This window comes from Manis javanica, chromosome 1, assembly GCF_040802235.1.
Source record: "Manis javanica isolate MJ-LG chromosome 1, MJ_LKY, whole genome shotgun sequence".
NCBI lineage: Eukaryota > Metazoa > Chordata > Mammalia > Pholidota > Manidae > Manis > Manis javanica.
Genome location: NC_133156.1, coordinates 91784911 through 91801439, shown reverse-complemented (window position 1 = coordinate 91801439; position 16529 = coordinate 91784911). Strand labels below are relative to the sequence as shown.

The 16529-nt window shown below is 44.5% G+C and overlaps 1 protein-coding gene across 21 annotated transcripts in view; it reads left to right on the top strand.

Annotated features, from left to right (window-relative positions):
• The window catches only part of PDE8B (phosphodiesterase 8B), a 348583-nt gene that overhangs the window by 132252 nt on the left and 199802 nt on the right, over positions 1 to 16529 (top strand). For 2 of the 21 annotated variants that reach the window (XM_037000199.2, XM_017654326.3), the window contains exon 2: positions 13696 to 14001. The exons of the other annotated variants lie outside the window; for them this stretch is intronic. In XM_037000199.2, the coding sequence (XP_036856094.2) occupies positions 13696 to 14001 (306 nt within the window). The remainder of the gene's footprint in view (positions 1 to 13695; positions 14002 to 16529) is intronic. 21 annotated transcript variants of the gene reach the window in all.

The following is a 16529-nucleotide window of genomic DNA, read 5'->3' as shown; positions in this document are numbered from 1 at the left end:
GAACAGCTTCACAGGCAAAGAGAAGAACTCCTGGCTGACAGTGAGTGATAGGTCTGAAGAGACAGCAAGGAGGCAGGCATTGCTGGAGGAGAGAGAGAAGAGGGCTCGAAGGCCAGCAGGGGCCACATCAGGTGGGGTTTTGTAGGCTCTTATGAGGACTCTCTCTTTTTCTATAAGTTCTCAAAGGAGGCTGTGAAAAGGTTACACTGAATTCCCTTTCTTTGAAAAGGCAGAGGCTAGGCTTGTCCTTGACCCCTGAATCCAAGTCTCTGGGATGGAACCAGGGAACTTGGGTTTCTGACAAATTCCTTAGGGTGATTCTGAGGTGCAGTTAGTTAGGTTTGAGACCACTCTTTCAGTTCAAAAACCCCACTCTCTTAAATTAAACATAATTTTATAAAAGGAAGTAAAAATGTCATAGCATCCCCAAACATTGGTGATTTAGGGACTTTGGGATTGTCTAGGAAATGCAGGCCCCGAGGCTAAGTGACTTGCCTGAGGTACAGCTCTACCAGGTACGTCTGGCCTTCAGATTCACCCTTCTCATGCTGAACCTTCTACTGTTCTGGGCTACCTATCAAACTGCATCGTTTCACATGTTGGGTGGGTACATTTCCAATAAGCTCCACCATTAGGAATGTAGTTTGAATCCAGAAGCCCTGTAAGACTGATTAGTTGATTAAATGTTTGGTTATCTAAAGGTCAATCAGAAAGCTGCTATTGTTTTAACCTTTATCGTTGAGAATCATTCAGAATGCATTTATCACAGTTTCTCCTTCTTTAGAGGAATTCTGGAAGACTCATGTCATTTTAGAATGGGAAGGGACCTTAATTGTTCAGAATCTTGCAGTGGCTCTGGGTGATAATCTGAAGTAAGCTCTTATTTGACATCAGTATAAAACATACAGGCCATTCAGCTGACCCTGGATGTATCTGAGATTTCGTTTTTGAAGACATTTCCAATTTAGTTTGCTTTCTTTTGATTTGTTTCTTGGACATTAACTGTAACTAAATTTTTTTCACGTAATTTAATATTTTGACAATATTGGTTTTTCTGTCCTTATTCTGTATCTTGAGCCTAAATTTTATCTGCAGTGTCTGAGCTTGTAGACTTCGCTGTTATCCTGGAATGCATTGAAATCGTGACATGGGAATCGGTCCAGAAATCACTTACCTGAGCAAGAACCCAGGCTGCAGAGCTAAGCTAGGGGCTGATTTTAGTTAAACCATTGCTCCTCCACTTGCAGACTGAGGATGATCTGTGCCAGCAATGGCAGCAGGTTACACACACCCACTGAGAGCACTTGGTAGAGATAATAGGGATATATAATTTTTTTCCTTTCACTAAGCCAGAATTGGCAGTGGAAATCATGTGTGAGGAAGGTTTTAAAACTATCAGCTGGAGGGAGCCAAGATGGCGGCGTGAGTAGAGCAGTGGAAATCTCCTCCCAAAAACACATAGAGCTATGAAAATATAACAAAGAAAAATCTTCCTAAAATAGAGACCACAGGACACGGGACAACATCCAGACCACATCCACACCTGCAAGAACCCAGTGCCTTGTGAAGGGGGTAAGATACAAGCCCCAGCCCGGCGGGACCCGAGCGCCCCTCCCCCCGGCTCCCGGCGGGTGGAGAGAAACTGGAGCAGTTTTTTTTTTTTGGAGAGCGCTTTTTGGAAGCCTTAGAGGGACGGGCCCCCGTTGCTGGGGAGGCAGGGTGGCGGGACCGGTGAGGAGGTGCCTGGGAACGGCGCCGGAGGACAAAGAATATCCCGCGTTTCTCCCTGCGAGACCTGGGGGCGGGTGCCTGAGACCAGTGCCTGAGGACGGAGGAGGTCGCGCGTTTTTCCCCTTTTTTTTTTTTTCTCTTTTTGGCAAGCGCTTTTTGGAAGCCTTGAAGGGACGGGGACCCCAGTGCTAGGGAGGCACGGTGGCGGGACTGGTGATCGGGTGGCTGGGACCGGCGCCTGAGGACAAAGAATATCCCCCGTTTTTCCCTGCGGGACCGGTGGGCGGGTGCCTGAGACCGGCACTTGAGGACAGAGGAAATCGCGCGTTTTTCCCCTTTTTTTTTTCTCTTTTCTGCGAGTGCTTTTTGGAAGCCTAAAAGGGACAGGGACCCCGGTGCTAGGGAGGCAGGGCGGCGGGACTGGTGAGCGGGTGCCTGGGACCGGCACCTGAGGACAAAGAATATCCCGCATTTTTCCCTGTGGGACCGGTGGGTGGGTGCCTGAGACCAGCACCTGAGGACGGAAGAAATCGCGCGTTTTTCCCCTTTTTTTTTCTCTCTTTTTGCCAAGTGCTTTTTGGAAGCCTTGAAGGGACAGGGACCCCGGTGCTAGGGAGGCAGGGCGGCAGGACTGGTGAGCGGGTGCGTGGGACCAGTGCCTGAGGACCAAGAATATTGAGCGTTCCTTCCCTGCGGGACCGGTGGGTGGGTGCTTTTTGGAAGCCTTGAAAGGACAGGGACCCTGGTGCTAGGGAGACAGGGCAGCAGGACCAGTGCGCGGGTGCCTGGGACCGGCACCTGAGGAAAAAAAAAAAAAAAATCGTGTGTTTTTTCTTTTTTTTTTCCTTTCTGTTCCCTCTCTCATTGTTGCTGTTGTTGTTTTGGTTTGGAGAGTGCTTTTTGGAAATCTTAAAGGGGCAGGACAGGTCACTTAGACCAGAAGCAGGGAATCTGGGGATCTCTGGGCACTCTAACCCCCTGGGCAGCAGGGAGCACAGAGGCCCCTTACGGAGATAAATAGTCTCCTGGCTGCTCCCCCTCTAACGGGGCTCCACCATTTTGGAGGAACAGCCCCAGCCAGGCCAAGCCCACAGCAACAGTGGAGATAAACCCCAAAGCAACTGGGCAGGAAGCAGAAGCCCTGTCTGCGCACAGCTGCCCAGCACAAGCCACTAGAGGTCGCTATTCTCCCAGGAAAAGGCTACAAACCAACAAGAAGGGAAGCTCTTCCAGCGGTCACTTGTACCAGCTCTGCAGACTATCTCTATCACCATGAAAAGGCAAAACTACAGGCAGACAAAGATCACAGAGACAACACCTGAGAAGGAGACAGACCTAACTAGTCCTCCTGAAAAAGAATTCAAAATAAAAATCATGAACATGCTGACAGAGATGCAGAAAAAAATGCAAGAGCAATGGGATGAGATGCAGAGAAAAATGCAAGAGCAGTGGGATGAGATGCAGAGAAAAATGCAAGAGCAGTGGGATGAAGTCCGGAAGGAGATCACAGATGTCAGGAAAGAGATCACAGAAGTGAAACAATCCCTGGAAGGATTTATAAGCAGAATGGATAAGATGCAAGAGGCCATTGAAGGAATAGAAGCCAGAGAACAGGAACGTATAGAAGCTGACATAGAGAGAGATAAAAGGATCTCCAGGAATGAAACAACACTAAGAGAAATATGTGACCAATACAAAAGGAAAAACATTCGTATTATAGGGATACCAGAAGAGGAAGAAAGAGGAAAAGGGATAGAAAGTGTCTTTGAAGAAATAATTGCTGAAAACTTCCCCAAACTGGGGGAGGAAATAATCGAACAGACCATGGAATTATACAGAACCCCCAACAGAAAGGATCCAAGGAGGACAACACCAAGACACATAATAATTAAAATGGCAAGAATCAAGGACAAGGAAAGAGTTTTAAAGGCAGCTAGAGAGAAAAAGGTCACCTATAAAGGAAAACCAATCAGGCTAACATCAGACTTCTCAACAGAAACCCTACAGGCCAGAAGAGAATGGCATGATATACTTAATGCAATGAAACAGAAGGGCCTTGAACCAAGGATACTGTATCCAGCACGACTATCATTTAAATATGATGGTGGGATCAAACAATTCCCAGATAAGCAAAAGCTGAGGGAATTTGCTTCCCACAAACCACCTCTACAGGGCATCCTACAGGGACTGCTCTAGATGGGAGCACCCCTAAAAAGAGCACAGAACAAAACACACAACATATGAAGAAGGGAGGAGGAGGAATAAGAAGGGAGAGAAGAAAAGACTCTCCAGACAGTGTATACAACAGCTCAATAAGCGAGCTAAGTTAGGCAGTAAGATACTAAAGAAGCTAACCTTGAACCTTTGGTAACCACGAATCTAAAGCCTGCAATGGCAATAAGTACATATCTTTCAATAGTCACCCTAAATGTAAATGGACTTAATGCACCAATCAAAAGACATAGAGTAATAGAATGGATAAAAAAGCAAGACCCATCTATATGCTGCTTACAAGAAACTCACCTTAAACCCAAAGATAAGCATAGACTAAAAGTCAAGGGATGGAAAAACATATTTCAGGCAAACAACAGTGAGAAGAAAGCAGGGGTTGCAGTACTAATATCAGACAGAATAGACTTCAAAACAAAGAAAGTAACAAGAGATAAAGAAGGCCACTACATAATGATAAAGGGCTTAGTCCAACAAGAGGATATAACCATTCTAAATATATATGCACCCAATACAGGAGCACCAGCATATGTGAAGCAAATACTAACAGAACTAAAGAGGGAAATAGACTGCAATGCATTCATTGTAGGAGACTTCAACACACCACTCACCCCAAAGGATAGATCCACCGGGCAGAAAATAAGTAAAGACACACAGGCACTGAACAACACACTAGAACAGATGGACCTAATAGACATCTATAGAACTTTACATCCAAAAGCAACAGGATATACATTCTTCTCAAGTGCACATGGAACATTCTCCAGAATAGACCACATACTAGCTCACAAAAAGAGCCTCAGTAAATTCCACAATATTGAAATTCTACCAACCAATTTTTCAGACCACAAAGGTATGAAAGTAGAAATAAATTCTACAAAGAAAACAAAAAGGCTCACAAACACATGGAGGCTTAACAACATGCTACTAAATAATCAATGGATCAATGAACAAATCAAAATAGAGATCAAGGAATATATAGAAACAAATGACAACAACAACACTAAGCCCCAACTTCTGTGGGATGCAGCGAAAGCAGTCTTAAGAGGAAAGTATATAGCAATCCAGGCACACTTGAAGAAGGAAGAACAATCCCAAATGAATAGTCTAACATCACAATTATTAAAACTGGAAAAAGAAGAACAAATGAGGCCTAAAGTCAGCAGAAGGAGGGACATAATAAAGATCAGAGAAGAAATAAACAAAATTGAGAAGAATAAAACAATAGCAAAAATCAACGAAACCAAGAGCTGGTTCTTTGAGAAAATAAACAAAATAGATAAGCCTCTAGCCCAACTTATTAAGAGAAAAAGAGAGTCAACACAAATCAACATAATCAGAAATGAGAATGGAAAAATCACGACAGACTCCACAGAAATACAAAGAATTATTAAAGACTACTATGAAAACCTATATGCCAACAAGCTGGAAAACCTAGAAGAAATGGACAACTTCCTAGAAAAATACAACCTCCCAAGACTGACCAAGGAAGAAACACAAAAGTTAAACAAACCAATTACAAGCAAAGAAATTGAAACAGTAATCAAAAAACTACCCAAGAACAAAACCCCGGGGCCGGACGGATTTACCTCGGAATTTTATCAGACACACAGAGAAGACATAATACCCATTCTCCTTAAAGTGTTCCACAAAATAGAAGAAGAGGGAATACTCCCAAACTCATTCTATGAAGCCAACATCACCCTAATACCAAAACCAGGCAAAGACCCCACCAAAAAAGAAAATTACAGACCAATATCCCTGATGAACGTAGATGCAAAAATACTCAATAAAATATTAGCAAACAGAATTCAACAGTATATCAAAAGGATCATACACCATGACCAAGTGGGGTTCATCCCAGGGATGCAAGGATGGTACAACATTCGAAAATCCATCAACATCATCCACCACATCAACAAAAAGAAAGACAAAAACCACATGATCATCTCCATAGATGCTGAAAAAGCATTTGACAAAATTCAACATCCATTCATGATAAAAACTCTCAGCAAAATGGGAATAGAGGGCAAGTACCTCAACATAATAAAGGCCATATATGATAAACCCACAGCCAGCATTATACTGAACAGCGAGAAGCTGAAAGCATTTCCACTGAGATCGGGAACCAGACAGGGATGCCCACTCTCCCCACTGTTATTTAACATAGTACTGGAGGTCCTAGCCACGGCAATCAGACAAAACAAAGAAATACAAGGAATCCAGATTGGTAAAGAAGAAGTTAAACTGTCACTATTTGCAGATGATATGATACTGTACATAAAAAACCCTAAAGACTCCACTCCAAAACTACTAGAACTGATATCGGAATACAGCAAAGTTGCAGGATACAAAATCAACACACAGAAATCTGTAGCTTTCCTATACACTAACAACGAATCAATAGAAAGAGAAATCAGGAAAACAATTCCATTCACCATTGCATCAAAAAGAATAAAATACCTAGGAATAAACCTAACCAAGGAAGTGAAAGACTTATACTCTGAAAACTACAAGTCACTCTTAAGAGAAATTAAAGGGGACACTAATAAATGGAAACTCATCCCATGCTCATGGCTAGGAAGAATTAATATCGTCAAAATGGCCATCCTGCCGAAAGCAATATACAAATTTGATGCAATCCCTCTCAAATTACCAGCAACATTCTTCAATGAATTGGAACAAATAATTCAAAAATTCATATGGAAACACCAAAGACCCCGAATAGCCAAAGCAATCCTGAAAAAGAAGAATAAAGTAGGGGGGATCTCACTCCCCAACTTCAAGCTCTACTACAAAGCCATAGTAATCAAGACAATTTGGTACTGGCACAAGAACAGAGCCACAGACCAGTGGAACAGATTAGAGACCCCAGAAATTAACCCAAACATATATGGTCAATTAATATTTGATAAAGGAGCCATGGACATACAATGGCAAAATGACAGTCTCTTCAACAGATGGTGCTGGCAAAACTGGACAGCTACATGTAGGAGAATGAAACTGGACCATTGTCTAACCCCATATACAAAGGTAAACTCAAAATGGATCAAAGACCTGAATGTATGTCACGAAACCATTAAACTCTTGGAAAAAAACATAGGCAAAAACCTCTTAGACATAAACATGAGTGATCTCTTCTTGAACATATCTCCCCGGGCAAGGAAAACAACAGCAAAAATGAGCAAGTGGGACTACATTAAGCTGAAAAGCTTCTGTACAGCGAAAGACACCATCAATAGAACAAAAAGGAACCCTACAGTATGGGAGAATATATTTGAAAATGACAGATCTGATAAAGGCTTGACGTCCAGAATATATAAAGAGCTCACACGCCTCAACAAACAAAAAACAAATAACCCAATTAAAAAATGGGCAGAGGAACTGAACAGAAAGTTCTCCAAAAAAGAAATACAGATGGCCAAGAGACACATGAAAAGATGCTCCACATCGCTAATTATCAGAGAAATGCAAATTAAAACTACAATGAGGTATCACCTCACACCAGTAAGGATAGCTGCCATCCAAAAGACAAACAACAACAAATGTTGGCGAGGCTGTGGAGAAAGGGGAACCCTCCTACACTGCTGGTGGGAATGTAAATTAGTTCAACCATTGTGGAAAGCAGTATGGAGGTGCATCAAAATGCTCAAAACAGACCTACCATTTGACCCAGGAATTCCACTCCTAGGAATTTACCCTAAGAACGCAGCAATCAAGTTTGAGAAAGACAGATGCACTCCTATGTTTATCGCAGCACTATTTACAATAGCCAAGAATTGGAAGCAACCTAAATGTCCATCTGTAGATGAATGGATAAAGAAGATGTGGTACATATACACAATGGAATACTACTCAGCCATAAGAAGTGGAAAAATCCAACCATTTGCAGCAACATGGATGGAGCTGGAGAGTATTATGCTCAGTGAAATAAGCCAAGCGGAGAAAGAGAAATACCAAATGATTTCACTCATCTGAGGAGTATAGGAACAAAGGAAAAACTGAAGGAACAAAACAGCAGCAGAATTACAGAACCCAAAAATGGACTAACAGGTACCAAAGGGAAAGGAACTGGGGAGGATGGGTGGGCAGGGAGGGATAAGGGGGGGGAAGAAGAAGGGGGGTATTAAGATTAGCATGCATGGGGGGGAGGGAGAAAGGGGAGGGTGGGCTGCACAACACAGAGAGGACAAGTAGTGACTCTACAACATTTTGCTAAGCTGATGGACAGTAACCGTAATGTGGTTGTTAGGGGGGACCTGATATAGGGGAGAGCATAGTAAACATAGTATTCTTCAGGTAAGTGTAGATTAAAAATTTAAAAAAAAAAAAAAAAAAAAAGAAAGAAAGAAAGAAAAGGGGGATTACTCCTTAACAGGATAAAACTATTGGTAAATCAAAGATCAACGCATGCTTTAAATATCCTTAATGTTGATCACTTAAAGGGTGTCAGATGATCAGCTATGGAGGTACTCTTTTCTGATAATATTCCTTTCTCTTAATTAAAAAAAAAAAAAAAAAAGCAGTTACTGTGTGCTGACCTCCAATGAGTTCTGCACAGTGGTATAGAGGGCATGTCAAAGTGTGGGCAAAGGGTCTGTTTGTCTCTACGCAGAAGATCAAGGCCTAGCTTGGATACCCAGAAAATGAACTAAGATACGATATGAGGAGGAGCTTCCGGCATCAGCACTCTCTGGAGGACTCGTGCCGGGGGATGATCATCAAAAAGCCTCCACAGGGATCCGGACGATGCTGCGGTTGTGGCTGCATCCAGCCCACCGTCTCCTGGACTTGCCATAAGAAGGAGGAGGGAGATGTCTAGGCTGGCATGTGCATACAGTGAGACAACGAATTTGACTGGATCTGTACTGTTGGAACTCAACCAGGAGTTGGGAGGGGTGCAAGTTGTAGCACCCCAAAATCTCATGACTATAGACTATCTATGGTTAAAAGAACATATGGGATGTGAACAGATCCCAGAAATGGGCTGCTTTAATTTGTCTGATGGTTCAAGTACAGTTGGAAAATATCCATCATATCATAGATAAATTTTCACAAATGCCTAGGGTGCCTAAATGGTTTTCTTGGCTTCACTGGAGATGGCTGGTAATTATAGATTTGCTTTGTTTATGTCACCGTACTCCTATTATGTCAATATGTGTGTGCAAATTAGTTAGTAGTTTAAAACCTATACATACTTAAGGTACTATACAAGAAGATATGTCAAAGAAATAATCAATCCTCCCAAGTTTCCTTCATATGCTACATCTATAGCTTTTCTTCTTCCTTCCTAATTACAAACTTTAAATAGAATTCGTGCCTCATATCGAATTTACCGAGTATCATAATTCCTCCAGGTGGTAAAGATACCTCGAGACAAGTGCTGGGCATAGAAGCCACAGGGCATAAATCTGCAAAGAAGTAAAAAGCTAACCTTTGCAAACAATATGGCTTCTCTCTCACTTACCAACTTTACATTTCCCTGTATGGCCCCGGAAGATGACTGGTTAGCCAGAGACGGGTAAGATTCCTCAAGGGAGGAACAACCTAAGACAGGCACAGTCGCAGGGGGGCCATCAGGTGAGAATTTGGGGGTCAACAGAGGTGAGGCTCAGAACCTCACCCCCCCTGCTTTGAGAGAAATCTTCTGCATCCGTGGATGTCTTGCTGCCCTTGTCTAGCCTGGATTAATACTTAGTCCATAGGCACACACCTGATCATCTGATCATCTACATTTGCCTTCTTACAGCACTAAACTATGTTTTCTACCTTTATCTTGCATCTACCTACCACTTCAGCATTTTATTAAAAATAAAAATAATAATAATAATAGGAGAAATGTGGGATCAACATATAAATCAAGTACAAAAATCAAATGAATATTCATATTTGACCTGATGGTTTATAGGTCATATTGCATGATCAAAACCGAAAGTTTCTGTGATGACTGCCCTTGTACTGTTCACCATGTAAGAATTTATTCACTCTGTAAGAATTCGTTCACCATGTAAGAACTTGTTCGTTATGCTTCAGAAGATTGGAGACTGACGAGAATTAGGCTTGAGATGGATTAATGATTGTACATTGAGCATTGACCCCCCTATACTGAATTTTATTGTTGTTAACAACCATTTGATCAATAAATATGAGAGATGCCCTCTCAAAAAAAAAAAAAAAAAAAAAAAAAAATAATAATAATAATAATAATACAATTTATGTGGAATCCTCATCTTAGCATAAAGAAATATATGTCCATTAATATTTAAATTGATTGAAAAAGAAATAAACCTATGTTTCTTATTGAGATGAATTTCTAATAAAGCTAGAAAATTGAGTAATTTCATCAAGATTTGCAATACAGTTTTTTCCATCACTTGTGTACTAACAATAATCATAAATGCTAATTCAATCCACAAGAAAATGTTTAAACATTTTTGCCTTCGTAGATATGGGACTTTTAAAAATTTGAATTCAATTATAGTTATTTTTGTTGCAAAAACTTATATAGAACCATTAGCAATATTTTAAGGCATATATATTTACTACTTTGCAATAAAATTCTTTGGAGGAAATACGAAAATAGAAGAGTACAGTAAAATTTCCAACTGTAAAATATATATATATATTTTAAATAAATATAATTATGATAAGTAAAAAAAAAAAAAAAAAAAAAAAAAAAAACTATCAGCTGCTCTGGGAATGGGAAGGAAAATTTATACTTGGTGCATTTACCCTATTCCATCTTCTATTGAGAGTTATGGCATTCAGTGAAAGGCACTGGTCCTAAGGTGCAGGGTTCAGTGAGTGCACTGGGCAGCTCAGTCCCGCTCAGGAGCTGCCTTCAGGTTATCTACTCTCTTAAGTCTTCATCTTTTTTTATATTTTTAATGTAGGAAGTTCAATCTGAATTTGTTTCTTAGTGGCTATCCCTTCATGAGTCAGCTCCTCATGTTCTCCACCAGAAGAGTGGTTATAATTTCTGTTTTGTCATAGACTTCTTTTCTTCAAAAGCCTCAGTGTGTGAATGGCCTATTTCTCTTCTTGGGGCAGTTTCGTCATCATAACCACATTCCTAGAGAAAACTGAAAAAGTAGACATGTGGCATGAGTTAGCATGGCTGTACATATCAAAAAGGGCTGCCATGGAAAGCTCCATGAAGAATAATAACTGAAATGGGTGTATGTAAAAGAATTATAGATAAGCGTTAGGCATGATTAACTCCCGACTTCACATTACATGAGGGGTTGGTTTGGAGACTGGTGCTGTTACCTCTCATGATGTCTGCCCAGATTCTGGATGGTCCCTTGGAAGGAGAGCAGGTGGCGGCCATCAGGCTTAGGCCTGCTTCAAATGGGTGACTGTCCCTGTGTCTCAGTCTTGACCATTTAATGCGCTGTCCTTCTAGGCCTAGATAGGCACAAGGAAGCATGGACCCAGGCAGCCTGGAAGGAAACTGGCAGAAGCTACAATGCCCAAAAGAAGGCAGCTGGGCAGAGCTGTGAGCAGAAAGCCCTCAGCTCAGCTGTCCTGCTTGTTAGGAGATTGCCTCAGCTGAGTAACTACTGATCTGTTGGGGGTGTAAAGCCCATCCTCCTAGACCCCCCATCAGGACAATTTAGAAGCACCATCCCAGTTTCAGAAACCTCCCTGCAGGGGTGCCTGAGGCTTTCCCAGGGACTGTATCCTAGCTCAGTTTCTCCGGCTGATCAATCTTCCTCTCTCTTTGCCTCCTTGCCTCCCTCCCATCTTCCCTTCCTCCCTCCTTTCCTTCCAGATATTGGTTCCAAGATGCTTCCTAATAAACCTTTTGCCTGCTAAAGGTTGTCTCCGAATCTGCTTCTTGGGGAACCCAACCTGCACAGAAATTTTATGAAGAAGTTGCCATTAGAAAATACAGCATAGATTTTTTTCCTGCAAGAGCTGGAGATGGACTTTTTCATGTGGTAAGAAAAGAAAAAGAAAAAAGAGAGACAGAGAGACCAGAAAGTTGGGAAGTTGGAGTGCTAAACTGAGAAGAGAAACAGGGAGAAGAATCAGGTTAGACTAGTTCTTTCTGCCTTCTATACCTGAATTAGGGGTTTGACGTTACACCTTGCTTCTCTGTGAAGGTTAGAAGCTGTCATTTGAAGTCTTCATCCAGTCACTCCAAAAGTTGATGTTATGGGGAGGGAAAGGAAGGGAAGAACCAAAGAAATAATTTCAAACTAGATCCTTCCTTTGTACTTAGCATTATGACTGTGTGTTCCTGGCCTGGCCTTTCTGAGCAGCTCTTGACTGATCCTTTTCGTAGCCAGTCTTTTTTTATCCCCTGTGAGAGTGGTTGCACACAGCAACCACTGCAAGGACCAGTGAAAAAATGGGCAGCGTGCCTCGAATCTCTAACCCAGATTTCACGTCATGGGGAGAAGAACCAGTGCTTCTTAACGTATTCTTACTCCCCTTGAGGGAAGCTTGGCCTGTGTGTGCCTCATTCAGGGGTGAGGACAGGCAGTTTTGACTGCCCAACCCAGACTGTGAGGGAGAGCCCCTGGCAATGGGGGCTGGAGGGGGTGGAAGCCTGGGTGAAATTTAGGTGACACCCGGGGAAGAGGTGTGCACTGGAGGAGAAAGCGAAGCACCGCACAGACAGCTGCTTCTGCCCTTTCCTTGGCTCTTAAGGGAATTTATGTTGAAGGGTTCCTTCCTCTGCAGGGCTTCCCATCCCTCGGTGTGCACCTCCAGATGTTGAGTAGATATGAATCAACTGCTGAAGACTGGGTCGCCACTCAAGCCAGCCTTCGGGGTTATGGGGAGGGAGGGGTGGCGGGTTTCTCCTTAACTCCCAGGGTGTGCTGAGAGGCGAGCAGGTCAGGTGGGTGAGCTTGGGCTGTAGGGTCCCTGCCACTTCGGGAGAGGCACCCTAGTGTTTTGATCAGGGATGTGTTAAAATGTGTCCGTGAAACGCGAGCGGCTTTTTGCGTTGAAGGCTGCACAGCCCTTCAGGGCCGGCCCTGGTGGTGTGCGCGGCTAGGGGAAGAGGGGCTGGGCGGCCCGGGGTGGGTGCAGAAGGGACCGGGCCTCAGGACAGCGGGGAGGGGAGGGCGCCAAGGCATGGAGCTAGCGGACGAGCCCGGCAGCGGGCACGTTAGCCCAGCCCGGGAGCGGCGGGCGGGGCCGAGGGGCGCAGCAGGGCCGGTGCGGCGGCGGCGGAGGAGCGGGGGCACCGAGGGGGAGGGAGGGTGGGAGCGAGGCGGGGCAGACGCGCGCGGACTGAAAGTGGGGAAACAGGGTGCAGGCGGGAGGGCGGGCGCCCTGGCCCAGGCGCCGCGGGCGCGGGAGCCCGGTGAGGTCGAGCTGGGCGGCGGCGCGGGCCGCGCCGAGGGAGGAGGGGAAGGCGGAGGCGCGGGGAGCGTGTTTGGGGCGCCGCGGCGGGGAGCGTGGCGGCCGCCGGTGCGCGCGGGGCGCTGTGTGTGCGCGCTCCCCCGCTCGGGGAGGACGATGGCTCAGAAGGGAAAGTTGGGGTGACGCGCGCAGCCCCCGGAGGCTCGGCGGGAAGCGCCGCGGCGAGCCCGACGGAGCGGCGGCCAGACAGGCCGGGGACGCGCGGTGTGGGCACCGCCGCCGCCGCCGAGGCGCCCGCCCCCTCACTGCAGGTGGCAGCGGGGCCGCTGGGTCCGGGTGGCCGGGCGCGCGGACGGGCGCGCGGGGGAGCCCGGCCGCGGGATGGGCTGCGCCCCCAGTATCCACGTCTCGCAGAGCGGCGTGATCTACTGCCGGGACTCGGACGAGTCCAACTCGCCGCGCCAGACCACCAGCGTGTCGCAGGGCTCCGCGGTCCCCCTGCACGGCCTCTTCGTCCAGACCGACGCCGCCGACGCCATCGCCCCGAGCCGCGCGTCCAGAGCCCACGGCGCCGCCCGCGTCCGCCGGGCCCGCGTGGAGCTGGGCAGCAGCAGCAGTGCGGACTCTGCAGCCTCCGCCGCGACCACCTGCAGGGGCCGGAGGCGCCACTGCTGCAGCAGCGCGGAGGCCGAGACCCAGACCAGCTACGCCAGCGTCAAGGTAAACGCCAGGCTCCGGCTCGCCGGGGGCCACCCGCCCCGTCCGGGCGGGGCTCGTACGGGCAGGGGGCTCCGGCGGAGCTGGGCGGCCGTGACGCGGCTGGTTTGGAGAGGTTGTCACTAGAAGGAGTTTACTTTCCGTTTGAGGGGGGTGATGAGGGCCCAGGAAATGTGAGCAGAAAGACTCCTGGGGGCTCCTGGGAGCCGGTTCTGGGGGACTGGGTGGAGAAAAGAGCGCAGTGGGAAGTGGTTGTGCTGGCCGGTTTCTCACTGAGCGAGGAAGGCGTCGGCTCGGTTAACTGCGGGAGGGGTGCGTACCATTGAGACCCTTTGGTGGAGAGTCCGACTGAATGAAATCTGAGCCCTGGGCTGGATTTGCATATCTTCTAGGTGAATGGTGCAGACTCGGTGCAGGGACTTCACACCTCCTCGCATTCAGATTTCACCTGGGAAAACCAGCCTGGCCGCACCGAGTCTTAGCCACGGGGACCAAGTATGGGGATTTGTGACTGAATGAGGGTGCCTGCGTTTTATGGAGAGGTGGAGGAAGGGATTGAAGGAAGAGAACCAGAGTGGAACCTGTTGTTTATCACTTCTTTGGGTTGGCTGCATCCTGGACATTAACTGGGAGAACAGGACCGTGAGTTTGGAGGGGCAGCTGGGCTAGAGTGGGGGAAGCGCCTTGTAGTGCAGCTGCCTGAAGATGAAAATTCTATCCACGCATCTCATCCTTAAAGAGAATGGAGCTTTGAGGAAGTGGAAAATATTGTTGAAATGATTAAAGCAGTCACTAGATATTTCTTAATAACAGAAGAAAAACTATTGTTTTAATAGTGCCTTCCTGCATGTTCTCAAAACACGATTAAATCCAAGAAGGTTTTCATTGTATAAATCTGGCCACAGGGCATTTTACCCTTACAGCAAACAGAATGACAATGGCACATCCCCTTGTGCAGAGGAAACAATACACCTCTAGGACTCTTAGTGTTCAATACGGAGTCACAGCTTGTACACGGTCAGTAGATTACCAGAAACCATTCCATTGATTACCTGGCAAAGACATAATTGTATTGTAATACTTGAAAAGTTGTTCAAGAATTGGCTTAGTGTGGGGAGACTCCTAGTTTTCACTGGGTAAACTCAGCCCTCTATGGAGGGGTGAAGAGAAGGATGGCATGTGCTGGCTTCAATCTGGAAGACCAAAAGCTTCTTTTAGTGAACTTACTTTAACAGCATCTGATTTTGTAGCATAAAGGTTAACAGATTTGATTTATGGTTTAATGTTTCTCTGGTAATAATCATATAATATGACAGTATAATAATCATTATAAAAATACCATTTACTGAGCATCTAGTATGTATCAGGTATAAGCTTGCTCTTCTAGCTTTTGAATGCTAACTTTGTGATGATAGACTATCCAAGATTAAAGACCTGGGTTCATGAAAATAGTACCAGTTGCACATTTGTAACATGTGCTGAACATTATATATTTTTCTTTTGTCAAGCTTTTTTTTTTTTAAAAAAAATCACAGCTTCACAAAAAGTTAACATTAGGAGCAATTTCAGAAGATGAATATGTTACACTTAAAATAATAAAATTGAGATATGATCATTAAAGACTATCCTTTTTGCCTACTTGTTGAAAAGCAAAGTTGAAGACATGAAGCTATAGTTTAGAAGAGTGACAACTTATGAAGTCTCTGCTGCTTTTTGTTTGGTAGTTTAATAGAAATTGTGTAGTTTTGCCTTTAAGAGTGGCAAGAACCCCAGTTTAGTACCTGGCAACTCTAGGTACTCTATGCTTATTCATTGAAAGAAAGAATAATGAATGAATTCATTCTCCATGTTTAATACTTTCCTGAAGAGCTACTTAACGAGGGAAAAGGAGTAAAAACTGGAGGAAATATGAGTCCCAATTATTAGCAGCTAGTATAAACTTGTATAAATATCACTGCTACTTGGCTGGAATTGTTAAAGGGCTTGACCTGGATAGGAATTTAACTCTGCTTTAACAGTATTTCCAAAAACAGCTTAATTCATTCAAACCCGTTACTAGGAATGTTGGGAATGAAACAGCCGGTTCAGTGATTCAACACTACTTTATATGTGTAAATCTAAGGAACTATATATTTGAAATTAAATTTGAGATCAGAGTTGTTATTTATACAAACTATGCAGAATTATTATCACAGAACTACATTAATGTATTCTATAGTGTCCTTGTAGGGCTTATGATTCAGTGTTATGTTATTTTTTCAGTCTTCATGTGTTCTATACTCTTTTGTGCATGAGGTAATTTTATAAAAGCTTTACCTTCCTTTCTTTTTAGAATAAGAATTCTCCTGCCTTAAGAGTCTGAATAATTGCTAGTCATGCCTCTTCTTTGTCCCAGCTTTTCCAAAATGCTCAGGTGAAAAAGTGAAGTCTTTGCCATTGGTCCTGTTTACAATGGTGGTGGGTTGTAGGCATCTTTTTTTTTTAAATTTCCTCTTTGCACATCAATTATAAACCATATTCTCATTATCTAC